The 19,654-nt window shown below is 42.4% G+C and overlaps 1 protein-coding gene across 2 annotated transcripts in view; it reads right to left on the bottom strand.

The window, feature by feature from the left end:
- SLIT3 (slit guidance ligand 3) overlaps nt 1–19,654 on the bottom strand; it is a 642,896-nt gene that overhangs the window by 575,780 nt on the left and 47,462 nt on the right. For both annotated transcript variants that reach the window (XM_062188711.1, XM_062188710.1), the window contains exons 2-3: nt 18,786–18,857; nt 12,818–12,889 (exon numbers count right to left, since the gene is read on the bottom strand). In XM_062188711.1, coding sequence (XP_062044695.1) covers nt 12,818–12,889; nt 18,786–18,857 — 144 coding nt within the window. The remainder of the gene's footprint in view (nt 1–12,817; nt 12,890–18,785; nt 18,858–19,654) is intronic.

Genomic DNA, 19,654 nt, shown 5'->3' with positions numbered 1-19,654 from the left:
CATTTACTTCTTGATTCAATCATGTATTTGTATCAATCTAGACATGGATATTGATTTTAGGTGCTGATTATAATTCAATATTAACTTACTTATTTTATTCTTCTAATTATTCTAGCTATGCTCAGTAAGAGTTCTTTTAATTTGTTCCTATGACCCTTTGACATATATTCCAAATTGTGGGTGCTTATGAGTGTTTTAAATATATTTTTGTTTTGTGGCTGTACATATTTATGGGAAATGTACACATTTCAATACATGTGTACAGTGCACGGTGATTAGATCAGGATAATTGATATCACCTCATTTAGCATTCCTTTGGGTTTGAAACATTCAAAATCCCTCTCTTAACTATTTTGAAATACACAATTAGTTGTTGTCCTCCACAACTTTGTTTTGCTCGATGCGCTTGGTGCACAACACATTTCATGCTTCACTCCTAGAATCAACCACTTTTCCAAGATGTCTTAAATCCTCTTTACTGGAGAATGGCATTAGAAGCCAAGATCCAGGTGCTAGTTGTACTCGTTCTACCACAGTGTTGCTGTTTCTGGGACCTCTTGCTGATTCAGCTAGGAAATATTTGTATACTAACTCACACACATACATGTATTGGAAAATATTTTGATACACAAGAGGGCTTCAAAAAGTTCAAGGAAAATGTACTTGTCTTTTAATTCAATTTTTCCAAGAATTTTTGAAGACCCATTGTATATATGCAACTGTATCAAGTATCTATTTTAGGTTAAACATGAGTTCATATGGACATCTCCAACTCTAAACCATTATCACAAGGATCATTCTAGCCTTCTCCATTGCTTTTCTCTAACCACACATTTCAACAGTGAGAAAACTATTCCCACAGTCCCACCACCCACTGTTCAATTCCAGTATTCACATACAATGATTTCTGAGTTGTTAATTCATACCTGCTGTGGGAAACTAATTTATCAACTAGAGTACAGCTCTTTTATGCTGTTCCTTTTGCAACGCCACATAGGTCAGCATCTATCCCTCATCACCGTCAACGAAGGTGACGCACATTCGTCCATCTGCATTCCACTCTGGAGTCCCCTGATAGCCTCAGTCATCATTGTTTTATTTCTTTTAAAGATTTATTTATTTATTTGAAAGCATTACAGAGAGAGAAGGATAGGCAGAGAGAGAGAATTGGCACCCATATCATATGGGATGCTGGCACTGCAGGCGGTGGCTTCACCTGCTACACCACAGCACTGGCCCCTTTTTGTTTTAATTTACATCAACTAAGGTTCATTCTTTGTGCTGCAAAATTCTATGGGTTTTGATAAATAATAAATACATGACGTCACGCAGCTACCATTTCAGTATCATACACCATAGCTGTACTGTCCTCACCCCTACTGTGCTCCATCTGCTCAACCTTCTATTTCTTCTTTCCTGAACCCCTGGCAACCACTCAGCTGGATTGTTTGCGATGCTGTTTAGCTTTGTAAGACACTGTTACAGGGCTGGCATTGTGGCATAGCAAGTAAAGCCACCACCTGCAATGCCAGCAACCCATATGGGCAATGGTTTGTGCCTCAGCTGCTCCACTTCCAATCTAGCCCCCTGCTAATGGTGTGGGGAAAAAAGCAGAAGATGGTCCAAGTGTTAAGACCCTTGGGCCCCTGCACCCACGTGTGAGACCTGAATGAAGCTCCTGGATCCTGGCTTTGGCCTGGACCATCCCTGGCTCTTGTGGCCATCTGGGAATGAACCAGAGGTTCTCGCTCTCTCTCGCTCTTTCCTGCCTCCCTCCATTCCTCCCTTCGCCTTTCTCTGGACTCTTTCATGTGGATAAAAAAAACCTTTATTTAAAAAAAAAGAAATTGTTAAATTATCTTCTAGAGTGGCTGTACCATTTTCTATTACTATGAGCAATGAATGAGAGTTTCTACTACTGCACCTCATCATCAATTAGCATTGTCCACTTTCTGTATTTTGACCATTCTAAAAGGTGATGTTTGATTGCTGTTTTAAGTTGCATTATCCCAAGGAAAAATGATGCTGAGTATATTTTTATATTCCATTTTCCATGTGTGTACCTTCTTTGGGGAAGTCTCTATTCAAACCTTCTGCCCTTCTCTTTCCTTCTATAGGAGAGAGGAGGTTTGTTTTCTTACTATTGAGTTTTAAGTTCTTTACATATTTTCTATATGAGCTTTTGTCAAATATGAGTTTTGCAATTAGTTCTGACTTATTTTTTCATTCTCATAACAGTACCCAACAGAGAGCAGAATTTTTTAATTTTAACAAAGTCTAGTTTATCCATTTTTTCCTCTCATTGATGAATTTGGTGGTTATATGAAAAAACTAATCCCCAAATTTGAAGTCATGTAGACGTTCCCCTATGTTTTCTTGTAAGTTTTACAGATTTATATTTAGGTCTGTGGTTCATTTTGTCTTAATTTTGGTTCATTTTTCTGTGTAGGGATATTAAATTTTCCAGCACCATGTGATGAAAAGACTCTTCTTTCTCCATTGTATTGTCTGTGTGTCTTCATCAATAATCAGTTGATTATATTTACATAGATCTATTTGTGGGCTCTGTTCCAATGGTTTATATGTATATTATTTCACCAATACCATCTTGTCTTGATTATGATAGCTTTATAGTAAGTCTCAAAATTGGATCATGTAATTCCTATTCTTCTATTCTTCTACGGTATAGTGTTGGCAGTTTTTATTTCAAAATGACTTCTTATATTACTAAATTCTTTCTTGAATTCTTCAACTCTCCTTTCAAATCCCAATTTTCTTTAATCATCTAATTTCTAAGTTTTAAAAATTCATATTTACATTGTTATTCTATGATTTATTAGATCTTCAATCCTCACAGCTGGTTTCAACCTATTCCATTACAATTTTCATTTGTTTTGTAGACATCTCTTTGTGTATGTTTTCACTGTTTAACAGAGAGGTTATTTTTTTTTCTTGCAAAAACCTTTACATGTGATTCAGTCATAATTCTTCTGGTTCCTTATTTTTTAAAGATTTTTTATTTATTTGAAAAGCAGAGTTACAGAGAGTGAGGAAGGAAGGGAGAGAGGGAGAGAGGGAGTCTTCCATCTGCTGGTTCACTCCCCAAATAGCAGCAACAGCCAGAGCTGGGCCGATCTGAAGCCAGGAACCTGTAACTTCTTCTGGGTCTCCCGTGCAGGTTCAGCAGCCCAAGGACTTGGGCCATCTTCTACTGCTTTACCAGGCCATAGCAGAGAGTAGGACTGGAAATGGAGCAGCTGGGATTCGAACCGGCACCCATAAGGGATGTCGGCACTGTAAGTGGTTTTCCTGCTACGCCACAATGCCGGCCCCTGCTTATTTCTTTAGTGATGTAAAGTCCCTTATAGTTTCAGGAGGGAGAGGAGACCTTTAAGACTCTAGCACATTGGCCGGCGCCATGGCTTAACAGGCTAATCCTCTGCCTTGCGGCGCCGGCACACCGGGTTCTAGTCCCGGTTGGGGCGCCGGATTCTATCCCGGTGGCCCCTCTTCCAGGCCCGCTCTCTGCTATGGCCCGGGAAGGCAGTGGAGGATGGCCCAAGTGCTTGGGCCCTGCACCCGCATGGGAGACCAGGAGAAGCACCTGGCTCCTGGCTTCGGATCAGCAAGATGTGTCGGCCGCAGCGGCCATTGGAGAGTGAACCAACGGCAAAAAGGAAGACCTTCCTCTCTGTCTCTCTCTCTCTCTATCCACTCTGCCTGTCAAAAAAAAAAAAAAAAAAAAAAAAGACTCCAGCACTGACTCTTACTTGCTTTTGTAAAATAATGAAAATCATTGCCGGTGCTGCGGCTCACTAGGCTAATCCTCAACCTGCAGCACCAGTCCCTGGGTTCTAGTCCCGGCCAGGGCACCGGATTCTGTCCCGGTTGCTCCTCTTCCAGTCCAGCTCTCTGCTGTGGCCCGGCAGTGCAGTGGAGGTTGGCCCAGGTCCTTGGGCCCTGCACCCACATGGGAGACCAGGAGGAAAGCACCTGGCTCCTGGCTTTGGATCGGCGCAGCGCGCCGGCCGTAGCGGCCATTTGGGGGGTGAACCAACGGAAGGAAGACCTTTCTCTCTGTCTCTCTCTCTCACTGTCTAACTCTGCCTGTCAAAATAAATAAAAAATTTGAAAAAAGTCTTCATATTTGTAAGATCTGACTCTTGCAGTAATTTCTAAAACTTTATCAGAAATTTTTTTGCATTTCCACTGTTGTTCCTGTTCTGAACTACTACTTCCAAAAGTTTCTTATCAGTGGTAGACCTTTCTTTGGGAAGGGCAGGGAAGTCCTGTTTTTGATAGTTTGAAGAGTTTATAGGGCCCAGAATGGTCCAAGTACTTGGACCATCAGTCATTGTCCCAATATAGTTCCTTTGCAATTGTCATGAATTGGACTGAACAAAAACCCCATGTTTGGTAGCGTTTCTCATGTTGACCACTATGTTTTCCACTGCATAAAGATCAGTAATTTAAGGAATCTCCTACTCTCAGGGCCATAGGAGCTCGGTTGCTTTCCCTCTGCTTTCTCCACACAGATGCGACAACACAGCAGTCTCAAAACCACCAGCTTAGTACATTGGAGGGCTACTGGGGATACTATCAACTAGTTATATTACAGTTGTTGTCTGTGTGCCATTGGCTTTGCCACTCTACTTATTCAGCATGGTTTTCATGTGGGAGATTGCCTCAATGTCATTTACTCTTTAAAACCATTGGGATGAAGTAAGTTAAAATATACTCGTATCATTTGAATGTTTTTGATATTCACAGTTTGGACCCTCTTTTTGAGCATCTAAATTGGAGATCTGGTCTTTTGTTTGTTTCTATACTGCCTTGCCACGTATATAATTTTATTAATTGTTTCAAGATTGAAAGTTTGGCTTTTCAGTATTTTTCTATTATTCTTATTTCTGTTTCTTATACTTTTGCACTTAATGATTTCCTTTCTTCTACTTTGTTCTTGTCTTAACTTATTAGGATGTGTACTATAATCAAGATTTTACTTCTTTAAAAATGTACTATAGGGGCCATCTCTGTGGTACAGTGAGTTAACGCCCTGGCCTGAAGCTCTGGCATCCCATAAGAGCACCGGTTCGAGACCCGGCTGCTCCACTTCTGATCCAACTCTCTGCTATGGCCTGGGAAAGCAGTAGAAGATGGCCCAAGTCCTTGGGCTCCCACACCCACATGGGAGACCTGGAAGAAGCTCCTAACTCCTGGCTTCGGATCAGCACACCTCCGGCCGTTGCGGCCATCTGGGGAGTGAACCATCGGATGGAAAACCATTCTCTCTCTCTCTCTCTCTCTCTCTGCCTCTCCTCTCTCTGTGTAACCCTGATTTTCAAATAAATAAATAAATCTTTAAAACGTACTATAAAATATATACTACACATTGAATAATATGAGAGTACTCCAAAAACTTCATGGAAACTAGAATTTAAAAATATGTTTATCTTGGTATAAAACAATTTTAAAACCATACATTTGAGAAAAAAGCTATACATTTTCCTCTGAGTATGACTTTAGCTGCAGTTCATACATTGTGATATACTGTATATTTATTGACATTCAGGAAAATATATGCTCCATTTTCCATGGGTATATATCTTTGACTCAGAGGTCATTTATAAGTATATTACTCAATTTCCAAATACATTGGAATGTTTTGCTTATAGTTTTCTTATTGAATTCTTGATTATTTCTGCTACCAAAGAAGATATTCTATATAATTTCAATCCTCTGATGTTTGCTGAGACTTGTTTGCTGGATCAATATATGATAAAATTTCATCACTTGAAAATAGTGTTTATTTTACAGTTGTTGTTAGCAATGTTCTCTACATATAAATTAGTTTAGGTTTCCAAATATTATAATTTACTATTCTACATGGTTACTAATAATTATATCTGCTTGTTCTATCAATTACCAAGAAAGGCATCTTCATTATGATTGTGAACTTTTCTGTCAGAATTTGCTCTCAATATATTCAGGTTATGTTTCTGACACAGAAAAGTAGAGATTTAATGTATCTTTCTGGTATGTTTACTAATTTACCACTATTAAATATATCTCTTTATATATAATTGTGGTTTTTTATATAGAAGAATCACTGTTCCTCAGGAGTATAAAGAGTTCTAAAAGTATAATCAAATATCAAAATGTCAGTTTTACTCATATATACATGACTTTTTTGTACCCTATAATAGTTACCACAAATCGGGTGTGATATTTGTCTTGTGGGGACTAAGCTTAGTGGTTTCCAGTTCCATCCATTTGGTTGCAAAAGGCAGAGTTTCACACTTTTTTACGTCTGAGTAGTATTCCATCATGTATCTATACCACAATATCTACTCATCTGGTGATGGGCATCTGGGTGTATTCTATGTCTTAGCCATTGTGAACTAAGCTGAAATAAACCTGGGGTACAAATCACTCTTTCATATGCTGATTTCATTTCCTTTGGGTAAATTCCCAGAAGTGGAATGGGTGGGTCATCCACTAGATCTATTTTCAGATTTCTGAGGAATCTCTATACTGTCTTCCACAGTGGTTGCACTAGTATATATTCCCAAAAGCAATGTATCAGGGTGCTGTTTTTCCCATGTCCTTGCCAGCATTTGTTATTTTTTGATTTTTGAATGACAGCCATTCCAACTGGTGTGAGGGGAAACCTCATGGTAGTTTTTACTTGCATTTCCCTGATGGCTAGTGATTCTACAATCTTTTCTTCGGTGCATGGAATTTTCTATAGGATAGACCATAAAACTAGATTCAACAAATTAAAAAAAAATCAAAATCATACCATGTATCCTTTCTGACCACAGCGGAATAAAACTGAAAATTAGCAATTTAAGAAATTTTAGAAAATATGAAAACTGAATAACATGCTCCTGAATGAACAGTGGACCATAGAAGAAATCAAAAGGAAAATCAAAAAATTTCTAGAAACAAATTAAGATGACAACACAATTTATCAAAACTTAGGGGATACAACTAAAACTTATGGGATACAGCTAAAAAGTTCACAGCAGTTAGTGCCTATACCAAGAAATTGGAAAGGCATCAAACAAATGATCTAATAGTGCATCTCAAGAATCTAGAAAAGAACAAATCAAACCCCAAATTAGTAGGACAAAAGATATAATAAAAATTTGTTAAGAAATAAACAAAATTAAAACCAAAAAACATACAAAAGATCAGTGAAAAGAAGAGCTGTTTTTTGAAAAAATAAACAAAATTGATAAACCATTGGCCCAAGAAACCCAGGGAGGGAGTAAGGGAGGGAGGGAGGGGGGGATTAAAGGAGGGAAGGAGAGAGAAAGAGAGAGAGAAAACCCAACTTAATAAAACCAGAGATGAAAAAGGACATATTACAAGGGAATTACACAGAAATGAAAATCATCAAGAATTACAACAAATAGCTATATGACCACAAGTTAGAAAATTTAGAAGAAATGGATAGATTTCAACACAGACAATAAAGGCAAAAACATACAAATGGGAGTATATCAAGTTAAAAAGCTTCTATACAGCTTTTTAACTATACAGGAAACACTCAACAAAACAAAGAGGTAACTGAAAGAATGGGAGAAAAATTTTGCAAGCTATACATCTGATAAAAGATTAATATCCAGAATATATAAGGAACTCAAGAAACTCAGCAACAATAAAACAAACAATCTAGTTAAGAGATGGGCTAAGGATATGAACAGGCATTTTTTTCAAAGTATGAAATACAAATAATGCTTCATTTTTAAAATCTACCTATTATTGATAGAGCTACACCAACCTTCCTTTGGTTATTGTGTGCATGGTATAATTTTCTATTCTATGACTTTCAATTTTTCCCTTATGTTTAATGTTTGTCTTTTGTAAAAGGTATATACTTGTTGCCTTCTTAAAAAACATCCACTCAGACAATCTATGGCTTTTAGTTGGAGAATTAGCTCATTTACAAATTAAGTAATTATGACATAAATGACTTTAAACGCATTATTTTACTATTTGCTTTCTGTATGTCCCATTTGTTGTACGTTCCCTTTCCTTTCCTTTTATCCGTCATTTGAATTAACCACATATTTTTGTACCATACCATGACCCTCCTCTATTAGGTTACTATACACACACATAAACACACACACACACAATGGTTATTATTTTTAGAAATTATTCTAAAGATTACAATGTGCACTCAATTTAATAACACTATTATCACTTTCTAGATAATTCAAGGATCTTAGATCACTTTAACTCCAATGAGTCTTCCAATTTTTGTGCTACTGTTCCTATCCTAAACTTTCATTAATCTAAATTGGGAAACTCCCACTCCTTTCATGACATTGATTTTTTTGAAGACACCAGAGAAGTTATCACATAGATTAGTCCACCTACAGGATTTGTTGCTTTTTACTTGGTTTCATTTGACTTCTTCCTGTATCTCATCTACTTTCTGGACACGAGAAGTGAGATCTAGCTAAATTAGACTTAGAGTGAACATTTAGCAATGATGCCTAATAGGCAATGCTTTGAATCTTATCATTCATCACATGAGGAACATGATCATCCAAACATCGTAATACTCTTGTGTGTAATAAATGCTAACATGCTCCAAGTGTTACCATGATATCTGTTGCATCACAGAAAAAGGCAGTTTTGTAACTTTGGCACTCGCAGCATTTTGGGAAGGAAAATTCTTTTGTGTGAGGCTGTCTTGTGGCAGTTTAGGATGCTTAGATATATTCTGGCCACTACCTACTAGGTAGCATCCCATGGTTGTGAAACTCAAAAACGACTCCAGACATAGCCAGGTGTCCTCTGGCAGCAGGGATTGAGGGTGGGGACTAAGTCCCAGCTCATAATCACTGGTGTAGAGCAAAAACTAGAATATTTCTTAATAAATACTTTCCAAGTGCTTACTATCACACCTTGTTCAAGGCTTTGAGATTAAGAGCTAAATGGGACATGATTCCTCACCTCAACGTATCCAATGTTTTGGGAAGAGACGATCTGGCAAACAAGGAGTTAAAATATGGTATAATGGCTGCTGTGTTAGGGCTAAGTGCATATTGTTATGAGAGGAGGGCACTGTGGTTTCGTTCTGGTTTGAGTGTGTTTGTGTGTTGGAAGCTTGGTCCCCACTGTGGTCATGTTAGGGGGTAGCAGGTTCTCTAAGAGGTGAGGTCTGGTGTAAGGTGATTGAGTTACGGGGGCATTGCCCTGGGAAGGGATTAACAGTGGTCTTGTGGAATGAGTTAGCTGCTCTCTCAAGAAACAGGTATAGAGGAACAAGCCTGGCTCCTCCCTAGTCTTTGGCTTCTTGTCATGCCACATGACCTCTCTAGCTCCTTCCTACTCTCTGGCTTCCTGTCCACGTGCCTGCTCTAGCCCCCATCCCCTCTGGCTTCCTGTCTCACCATGTGATCTCCCTCTCTCCCATCATTCCCTCATGCTCCTGCCATAACGCCATCTACCAATCTACCAGGATGTGCCATGGCTGATAGGACCTTCGACAGACCCCATACTGATAGAGACTACCTGACCTTGGATTCCCCATCTCCAAAATTGTGAGTTAAAGAAACTTCTTTTTAAAGTGCCCAGCATAAGGTATTTTATTAAAGCAATGGCAAACTGACAAAACAGACAAAACAGACTCAGTCCAGAACAGGAAGTACTTTCATGGAGGAATAGAGATTTCTGATTGGAGACCCGGAAGACAGACTTCCCTCCCATTTCCCAGTAAACTCCAAGAGAACAAACCAGCGGTGACCATTTCTGGAAATCAATCCTCCAGAAATGAACTGTTCAGAATGCATATGATTTTTCAGCATGCATTTCAGAATATGATCCACAAAGATTAATCTACCACCAAACATAAAGATGCAGTATGGTAAGCCAGGAGTCAGAGCTAGAGATGGTACAATCTGCTTACTTCTTCAGTTCTTAAGAAAATATGCTGTATTTCCCCACTTAATATTGCTCAGTCTGACTAGGGACAAACCACATTATCAAAACCAGAGTAACAGCAGTCAGACTGATGCCTTTCACACACACATCCAGCCTTCATGCTGACACTAGAAGGCCTTGAGTGCGAGTGCCTATCCAGCTATACGCGCTAGTCCAGTTGCCTATACTTCCGTTTTTCTTCCTGGCCAACTACTTCTTTAGCTCACTGGACACCAAGGTCAAAGACTGGCCAGCTATTTACAAAGCCGGATCCTCTACTTCCTGGGCACACAACTCCAGTACCTTTCCCAGCTTCCCCTGCAATGTACTGCAGCCACAGGACTCAGTTCAAGCCCAACTGACATATAGTTCTTGCAAAACTTAACCATGGAAGCCTCCCATGTGCAATCTTTCATGTTGCCTTCCGTTCCCCTGGCGTGATGCCGACAAGTATTCCTGTACTGGAAGTCAAGATGTAAAAACAGTAAGGTTGAGAAATAGAAGGAACCCATACCTAACCCAATCTCTGCTTGGAGGAGAGGCCCTATAGGAACACCCACTGTGGGTTTTACTTGAATAAGAGGTAAATTTCCACCGTGCTAAGTCAGTGAGATTTGAGGGTTTATCTGGTACAGCAATGAGCATTACCTGCCTAATACACCAAAGTAGAGAAATAACCAGGTTTATTCTGCAATTGTAATCCTTTCAGCTCCCCAGACATGCATGGTATTTCAGTCTGGCTCACCACGCCAAAGAAAAGAGTCCTTTGCCAGAATATTTGCCTGATATTCCCTGGAGTTAAATGGGTATGTGAGAGGCTATTTGCAGGGCCATTGCTAAAGATCACACTTCATCTACTGTCTGCAGCACGGGAGTAGGGGAGGACGTGGGCTTTGATGTCAGACAGATGTGGCTCTGAATTCTGGCTCCCCCTGGACACTTCTTTGGCTTAGTCTCCCTGGACCTCTGTTTCTTCATCTGCAAAACGAGAGCAACAACACCTCAGAGGAATTTTGTGGGCGGCCAAGAACAGATAGCTTGTAAAACACTGGCATCGTTCCTGGCATGCGCGAGGTGCTCAATTAATTCCTCCCCAACAGCCATGGAATGAGCAGATAGGGGATTTATTTGCCCTTCTCATCAGAAGACGAAGTGAGAGGTGGCCTTTGCACCCAGGACTGCATGTTTATCTTTCCATGGAACTGAGGATGGGCACAGCAGGTAAAAGTCACCGCTTGCAGTGCCAGCATCCCATATGGGCGCCGGTTCCAGTCTAGGCTGCTCCACTTCTGATACAGCTCTCTGCTATGGCCTAGGAAAGCAGCAGTAGATGGCCCAGGTCTTTGGGCCCTTGCACCCACATGAGAGACCTGGAAGAAGCTACTGGCTCCTGGCTTTGGATCAGCGGAGCTCTGGCCATTGTGGCCAACTGGGGAGTGAACCAGCAGATGCAAGATTTCTCTCTCTCTCTCTGCCTCTGCCTCTCTTTAACTCTACCTTTGAAATAAATAAATAAATAAATATTTTTTTAAAAAGGACTGGCTTCTTTTTAAGTTGATGTTTCCTTTGGTCTAAATAAGAAGGGGAATTTAAGTTTTAATAAGCTTAAAAATAAAGTGTCAACAGAGGCAGCATTTGTTATTTTTTTATGAATTTTTCCCCTTACAAAAAAATAAATGTCATATTTTCAAACCAATGACAACAGAGCATTTACTTGGATTTGACCCAGAAGGAGAATGATGAAAGAGGAGACAGCATGCATGGCAAAAAGGGACAAGGCATTTTGCTGCGTGATGCTGATGAACATGAATGGAGGTCCTTCCCCATTCCTGGGTGGCCCAGAGGGAGGACTCCACAGGAAGAGATGGTGCATCTAACAAGTTGCTGGCAGCCACTCCACCTTACCAGAGCCAGTCTGTGCAGAGGAGATCTGGCCACAGGTCTACAGAGCATGATGTTCCTATGTTAGCTGTCAGAGTGGTGCGCTGTGGGAGCCACGTCCTCCAGCTCCACAGGAGGGAGGCTGAAATGTCAGGGCAGGCAGAATGCCGAGGGAAGCACTGAAGAGAGCCTCCCACCAGCATGACTAAGTGCTCTTGGGGACAATCCCCACTCGGAGGGCGGAAAGCAAATATCCAGATGTTGTGAGCCACCAGATGTGATTAACTGAGCAAAGGTGAAGCTACCCACTTAACCATCTGAGCAGCCCCCATCAAAGTGGCCCAAGAGTTTTCTACAAAAACATTCATCAACAAAACAAATGGAGGCTCCTTCCACCTCCTAGCTCCACCCCATTCCCTCTCTGATTGAGTCAGAACAGCGAGCTAATTTTAAACCACCGGCAATACATTCTCTCGTGGAAACACGTGGGCTTCCTGACACAGGCTGATGCAGCTCAGAGGGGACACAAGCATGCCAAGGGCTGTGCCCACTCACCCACAAGAGTGGGCCACAGGAGTCCTGGGGAAGAGAAGGTCTAAGGAGGGAGCTTGCTCCCTGTGCAGCAGAGTGGGGAGGATCTGATGCTGGCTTCCATGGCAGCGGTAAGTGCAGGCTGCCCCCTTCTGTGACAGCGAACTACTGAGGCTTGGGTGAAAACCAGCCCTATGGATAGACACCAGGACAAAGCTGAAGCCCGGGAAGTAGGAAAACAAGCTCCAGATGCAGATGCAAGCATCTCTACAAGAAAAGGAGTTGAAGTGGATCCCAGCTTCTCTTTTCCTTGCATCTAATATGTTCTAAACACAACAGCGTTCATTGTTTTAAACACTGGGGATGCTTTACAAAACAAGGTCAGAAGACTAATTTACCAAAAAATAAATAAAGAAAAATGCAAGCCACTTTTTTTAAAGAAAGGAGGGTGTGCTGTACTCACAGTCGCTCCAGCTGCTTCAGATCCTGGAAGGCGCCTCTCTCAATGACGCTGACCTGGTTGTCTTCCAGATGCCTAGAACCAAAGAGGCAGCAATGGTCAAGGACAATGCCGGGCTCAGGCAGCATCCTGCAAAGCTTCATGCAGGCACACAGGCATTCAGGCCCTCCCTGCGACCCTCGGGCCCCTCCAACTGGGACTAGTCTGGCGGGACAAGATAGCTGCCATGCCAGCTTGGTGCCACGGTAACGAGGGTTTCTCCGCCTGCACACTTCTACCTGACAGATTGGTTTCCATGCCTCTATTTTAAGAATGTTCTCAGCAAATGTCCCCCTGAGCGCTGCAGGGTGTTGCAGAGAAAAGAAAGAGGTAAATCTGCTCCTTATAAAAGCCCCACACACATTCCGCATCTCTTCTTCAGGGCTCCCTCCTCCAAGGATTCAAAAATATCCCAGGGAAAAGGGCCTTCCCCAGTCACTCCAGTGGAAGGAGGGCAGCTACTGTGAAACAACTGGCTGTGGCTCAGGAAACCAGCCTGGGCCCAGGAACTCCTCTCACTCGGGGCCTGGCCAATCCCAACCTCATGATGATGGTTACACAAGCTCGGGCTCCCTACCCCCAGCCACAGCTTTGTTCACCTTCTGAGTGCTACAGGCAAGTGATTTAAAATCCTAAGCACTCTGTGTGAGTTTGATTCATGTATGTGGCATATTCAAAGAACGGAGCATACAATGAAGCATTTGTTTTCCATAAATTTGAAAAAAAAAGGCAACTGAAAATGGACCAACAGAACAGTAAGGATGGTGAGGCAATGACAATGGGAGGACTTCCATCCGGGGTTGACATTGAGCTGTGAAATGACACAGATCACCTGTATGCCTGAATAGGATCTGAGCGGGAGACAGTGGTATTCAAAGGGTGTTTCTTTGCAGGGTAAAGTTTTGGGAGGGTGTGGATTCCTCTGGATTAGAGGGGAGCAGAGGCGCCCTCGGACACCTGGAGGAAGGCACAAGGAGAGGAATGCGTACCTCCATCCCAAATGAACCCTTGCCCAAAAGTTCTCTCCTTCTGAGATATCTCATAACCTCCTGCACTCAGGCCCAACATGTGGGCCCTTGGGTTCAATTTTCAACTCCATTTCCCCCACTGTGCCTAAGGAGCAACAAAGCAGAACTCCACTCATCAGCATCCCCTCTGCCCTAATACAGTGGCTATACATGGCAGCCATGTAATAAATTGCTTACTGAATGAAGGAAAAATGACAGAAGCCTTTGGCCACAGCAAATGCTGATTTTATATCAAGCCAAGGGGCACACTAGGAATACTGAAGTTTCCATCAGAAAGGGTAGGAGTGTTTGGTGTGGGCTCAATAATTTTTGTGAATTTGTTGCAAACACACACACACATACACACACACAATGCTACTTTTAAAAAAATCAATTCTGGCTGGCGCTGTGGCTCATTTGGTTAATCCTCTGCATGCGGAGCCAGTATCCCATATGGGCGCCAGGTTCTAGTCCCGGTTGCTCCACTTCCAATCTAGCTCTCTGCTGTGGCCCGGGAAGGCAGTGGAGCATGGCCCAAGTGCTTGGGCCCATGCACCTGCATGGGAGACCAGGAGGAAGCACCTGGCTCCTGGCTTCGGATCAGCGTGGCTCCGGCCGTAGTGGCCATTTGGGGGTGAACCAACAGAAGGAAGATCTTTCTCTCTGTCTCTCTCTCTCTCACTGTCTAACTCTGTCAAATAAATTTTTTAAAAAAATCAATTCTTGTGTTTCCAAATGTGAACTGGATAGAACAGAGTAAGGGTCAGGCAGGCTACCAGCCAGTAGACTTCAGTCCTCAACCTTGATGTTCCTCTGGTCCCCTACACTGGCCTGCTACAGGTTCCTCACTTAACCAATACAGAAATGATTGAGCCAAGAGGTTGAGACTTGCCTAAGGGAAAATAATTTGTCTATGGCCACACAGCTAAGCAAGGGTGGATCCCTAACTCCCAATCTAGTGTGCCTGTGAAATTTAGTTTAGAATTCATGACCTGCTTTCTCCCTGGCTGATGGGGTGACATTGGGCTAGCAGTCAACCTCCCTGACACTCGGTTTCTTCTTTTCTAAGACAGAAAATGCAGTATGGAATAAGTTTGTATGAGACAACAAGTGAAAATGAGTAAGTATATGACCAAGTCCAGGATCTGCAGTACAATTAGATGCTTAATAAATTTTCCTTTCTCATCCTGCCATGTGGCAAGGAGGGCCTTGCAATGCTAATAGGCTCAATGAGTACATCTTGCTAAACAGGGAACCAGTTCAATACTAGTGACTGGGAGGTTGTTCAGCTAGGTGTTTTACTGTCAATCAGTCAGTCAGTCAATCAATCATTCCTGAGTTCCCAGACATAATTTCCTAATTACAACAAGGACGAACTCTAGGCAGCTGTGCGTCACATTCCTTCTGGGTTTCTGAAGAGCCTAACTACAACCTCTTACAATGAATCTTTTGTTTCAGTACTAATCTAACACTACAAGCTTCTTTCAGAAAGGGGAGAGGAAATGCAATAGATCTGTAGGAGATATCTGCCCTTGCTCAGGCCCTGGAAGGCTGACTTTCACTGGTTTTATCAGGAAGCTTCTTTGACCACTGGCTTCCCATTAGGTTCAGCCATTGGGTGTCCCCTGTAGACAGGGGATGAGAGGACAGTGCAGTAGGGTGATGTATGCCCCTCCCTCCCTGCCAAGTCCCTCCAGGTTGACTGTGTCCCCTAACTAAGACCACAGGTGCTATAGGGCAGGTAAGGACTTCCTCTCACTGCTCCTTGGAGCCCAAGGGGCAGTAGTGGCTCTCTATTGTTACCAGCCTTGTTTGATCTTACCCCTGTCCACACCTTTTTTGTAAACAACTCTTTCTTTATCTGTCATCATTTGTTGGGACCCTCACCAACAAGGTATCTAGGACTCCTTTGAGATCTACTTCCTAAATATATCAGAGTCCAACTAGTAACTGGCACTTAAAGGCTCAATAAATCATCACCATTTGATAAATAAAATAACTGGTGAATGAGCAAGCCATGGACTTCGCATCCAGATGTCCAGGTTATGATCAAGTCAAGAGTATGCATGAAAGCCACTGATACTACCAGATGCAGCAGGACAGGGGATCGTGCCGGGGCTGGACACCCTGAAGGACTGCCCATGGCTGGCATCTGTTTGGAGTTAGAGGGACACAGCCTGTGTTCATTTTCAGCTTTCCTGGCATTGTTATTTTCTTAGTTTTAGCACTGGATCAGAATCGGAAATTGCCCCCATGTGATGATGACTTGGGCGAAGTTTAACTCCTTTTTATTAACCCCACTTGGGATAAAGCTGGCTCCCACATTTGTAAGCATAGCAGAGTTCTTAAATAGATGACTATGAAAGGGAATATAATTGATACCACCAGCAGAGTTTTTTTTCTTACTCCTACCCCGTGGGAGAAACGAACTATTGGAGGCAACTCTTACATCTTCTCCTTGAATGCATCTCATTTGGGAAAAATTGCCCTGGGATGAGACTGAAGCTCCTCACTCTCCATTTTACCTGTTGTCACCCATCTACCTGCACCACATTAACAGCTCTGCATGGAAAGGGATGGCAAGCTCAAGTTATTCAAGGCGATTGGGTCTTTCTTCGCTTCAGTCTAAATTGTAAATAAGAAACAGATATGGGAATGTGCCAAGGTGTGATGAAAGCTTTTGAGAAAAGATAGTCGTCTAGGTTACTCAGCTAAAAAGAATAGACTAAGGGAAAATATAGTTTAAAATGTCCAGATATTTTATTGGTGTTAGTTAGAAAGCATTTCAACTTTCTACCTAGCAGATGCTTTCACAGTAATAAAAGGCCACTTGAATGGGATTGTCTTTGAGTTGATAAGGAAGATAATGAAACAGAGTCTATACAGGGTGGGGGTAGGAGTCCTTTTGGCATCACTTATCAAAATAAGAAGAATGTACCAATTAACTGAAAAGATAAACTGAAGTCAAAGGAATGCTGTGGACCATCCAGAGGATATTAATACGATCTTTTGTGATTATTTTAAACTTTCTATTTGCAGAGAGCAGATATGGAAAGTGGAATTTTTATTAGTTTTTCTGCTGTAACAGTAAGAAAAAGAAGATGAAGCATTCGGTGAGATTTCTGACTTGTGGGAAAAGAAATCTCTCGCAGATGCAGGGCAAAGACATGGAGAAAACTAAAGCTAAGCAAATTTCCGGTTTTTAACCTGGCAAATGGCCTGCCATCATGAGTTGCTGCTTTCCTCCCTTTAATAAGCATCACCCTAAAACACAACCACAGAGTCCCCTCATTCTTGTCCCAATCTTGATTCTGACCCATACCCTCTTTCTCAGAGCTGCCGATCACTTGACAGACACATGGCTGCTCGAGGCCAAAGAAAGACTTGACACCAGGTAGGCTTCCCTTCTAATCATGATGAAATGAGAGTGTTTGAGACCCCAGTGGTGGAGGGGGCACTGCTGCCTGGAGACTCAGCGTTCAGATGTCCACGTCCCCACACACTGGGGCTCAGTGAAGCCCAGCACATCAGGGCTGCATTTACAAGGCGAGCAGATGGCTACCATCCTGGTGTTCTAAGCTTTGTAATGCAAGGGCAGAGCTGCACCTCCAGGGGTTAGAGAACACTCAGTCTGGGTTCCAACTCCAGCGCCTTCAGCTACCTGCTATGTGACGCTGGGATCACTGAACCAATCTTTGGTCTGTTTCCTCCACTGCAAGCAGCGGCTCATAACAAGGCCTGTCTCCTATGCTATCACTCGGCAGCACGGTGTAGAAAGCAGCACCTTCACATTGGTTGTCATAGCACTCTTACTACTAATACTCCTCAACCAGAAAAACAATGTTACAGAAGTAGTGCTTCAATGAAAGTAGTGGGAATAATCGAAGACTGCTTATGGAAATGTGAAAGCCATCAAGCACTCTGTATGTAACAGTGACGGTTAAAAAGGCTTTTCACTATTCATCGTCCATATTACAGATAAGAAAACTGAGACCCAAAGAGATACAGGGATTTGCCCCTTGGTTACACAGCAGTTAATTCTGAGTCAGGACCAGACTCTGTGCTCCCTGACCTGAGCACAAACCGTCTTCCACTGTACAGGGCTGTTCATAAAAAGAAGGAGGTGGCTTCAGGTACTAAGGCTTTCGTTGCTTCCTCCAGTAACAATCTTCTGGCCAAGACTCGATGACACAATAATCCCAAGGCAGTGGCTACACTGTCCAGGTTGCCTTCCAGGTCTGCAGTCACATTTCTGGGTCAAAAAGAAGACAAGAGGAGGATCCAACTCCTCCTCTCGTCTTCCTCTGAATGTCGTGGACTTTTCAATGGACAAGCACTTAGGAAGCTTCTTATCACTCACAGGCTTAGGGACAGGTACAAGTGTTCACAATTTAACAACGAAATCCGATATCCAATAGTCCTCTATTCCATCAATGCCCATCTCAAATCTTGCGACCTGTCTGCACAGCTGTCAGTATTCGGCATGGGCTCTGACCCTGTCTGACTCTCTCCCTCCTTCTCCCACTCCTCTCCATTAAGCAACAAGATAAATAACTTTTGTCCCAATTGTTCATCTAATGCACAGGCTGGAGAAGAAATTATAATCTCTAAGGAAGGGAAGCATGGTTAGTCAACCTGACCTGGCTGTCATCCTAGAAGCTGGGCACGCTGATTTATTCATTTATAGCCTTCTGTTTTCCCTGTCACTGGAACGGAGTTCTTCCATCCATCTAGCCCAGCCAGCAGCATCCGGACACAGAACGGGATACCTGTGAGCACTGGCTACACTAACAGCAGGCTTTCTGTTGCAGAATGGTCAATTGCATTGCCCAGAGCTTGGGAGTGTGATGCCAGGGCAGGGGAGCATTTCTGCACCACGGAAGAGCTGACCATGGAAACGCACTGGAGAGCCATCTGCTACTTACAAGACGCGGAGGTTCTTCAGGCCAGCAAAATCCATCTTGGTGATTCTGGTGATATTATTTCGGTCCAGGTCACTGCAATGGAGAGCAAATTCAGGTCAGATTTTTTTCAGGTTAAATGTATGGTTTATTCAACCTAGACTGGCTTTTACTAGAGGGACGTTTCTTGTCAAGGAGAAGGCAATTCCAATGATTAATGATATCCCTGGAGCATGCCCAACTCATGGTAAGGATACTGTATGGAATAAGCCATTCATTATGCATGTAGAAGAGCTCTGTTATGTTTAACTCCCTGGCTTCTGTGGCCCCTTCTTCACATTACAAAAAAATTGTCTTCGGAAGTTTCTCCTTCCTCAGCTCTCAGATCATGTCATAAAATGGTACTGACCACTGCTCCCAATTCCAGGGATCCTAATGATGGGCACCCATTCCAGGCCAGGCTTATAAACACCTTCAATCCCTTGGACCACAACAGTTGTTTCAGGAATGCATAAAGGACCCAAATCCCTAAGTATGTTCTATCCATTGGCATTGCTAAGCTGCTCAAGGTGGGCAAACACCATCTTTTCGCCCAGAATGAAACAAAAGATAAACAGAGATTGAGTCATGGTGCTATCATATGAGTGTCATGATCCACTGATGCTTAAAGCTGGATACCTCTGCATTTTGAGATCATATGAGTCAATCTATCCCATGACCCTTATAATTTGATTTAAAGCAAATTGAGCTGAATTTTCTATGCCTTGAAACCAAAAGGCTTTTGACTGAATTTGTTGCATAGCTGCACACCAATAAAGAAGGCAAAATGTGTCTATTTTTCAGCCAGTTTGCAAAGTCCCAGAGGACAAAGATTTATATCTCATTTAATTCTT

Source organism: Lepus europaeus, chromosome 4 (genome assembly GCF_033115175.1).
Source record: "Lepus europaeus isolate LE1 chromosome 4, mLepTim1.pri, whole genome shotgun sequence".
Taxonomy (NCBI): Eukaryota; Metazoa; Chordata; class Mammalia; order Lagomorpha; family Leporidae; genus Lepus; species Lepus europaeus.
This window is presented reverse-complemented; position numbering and strand designations above follow the sequence as displayed.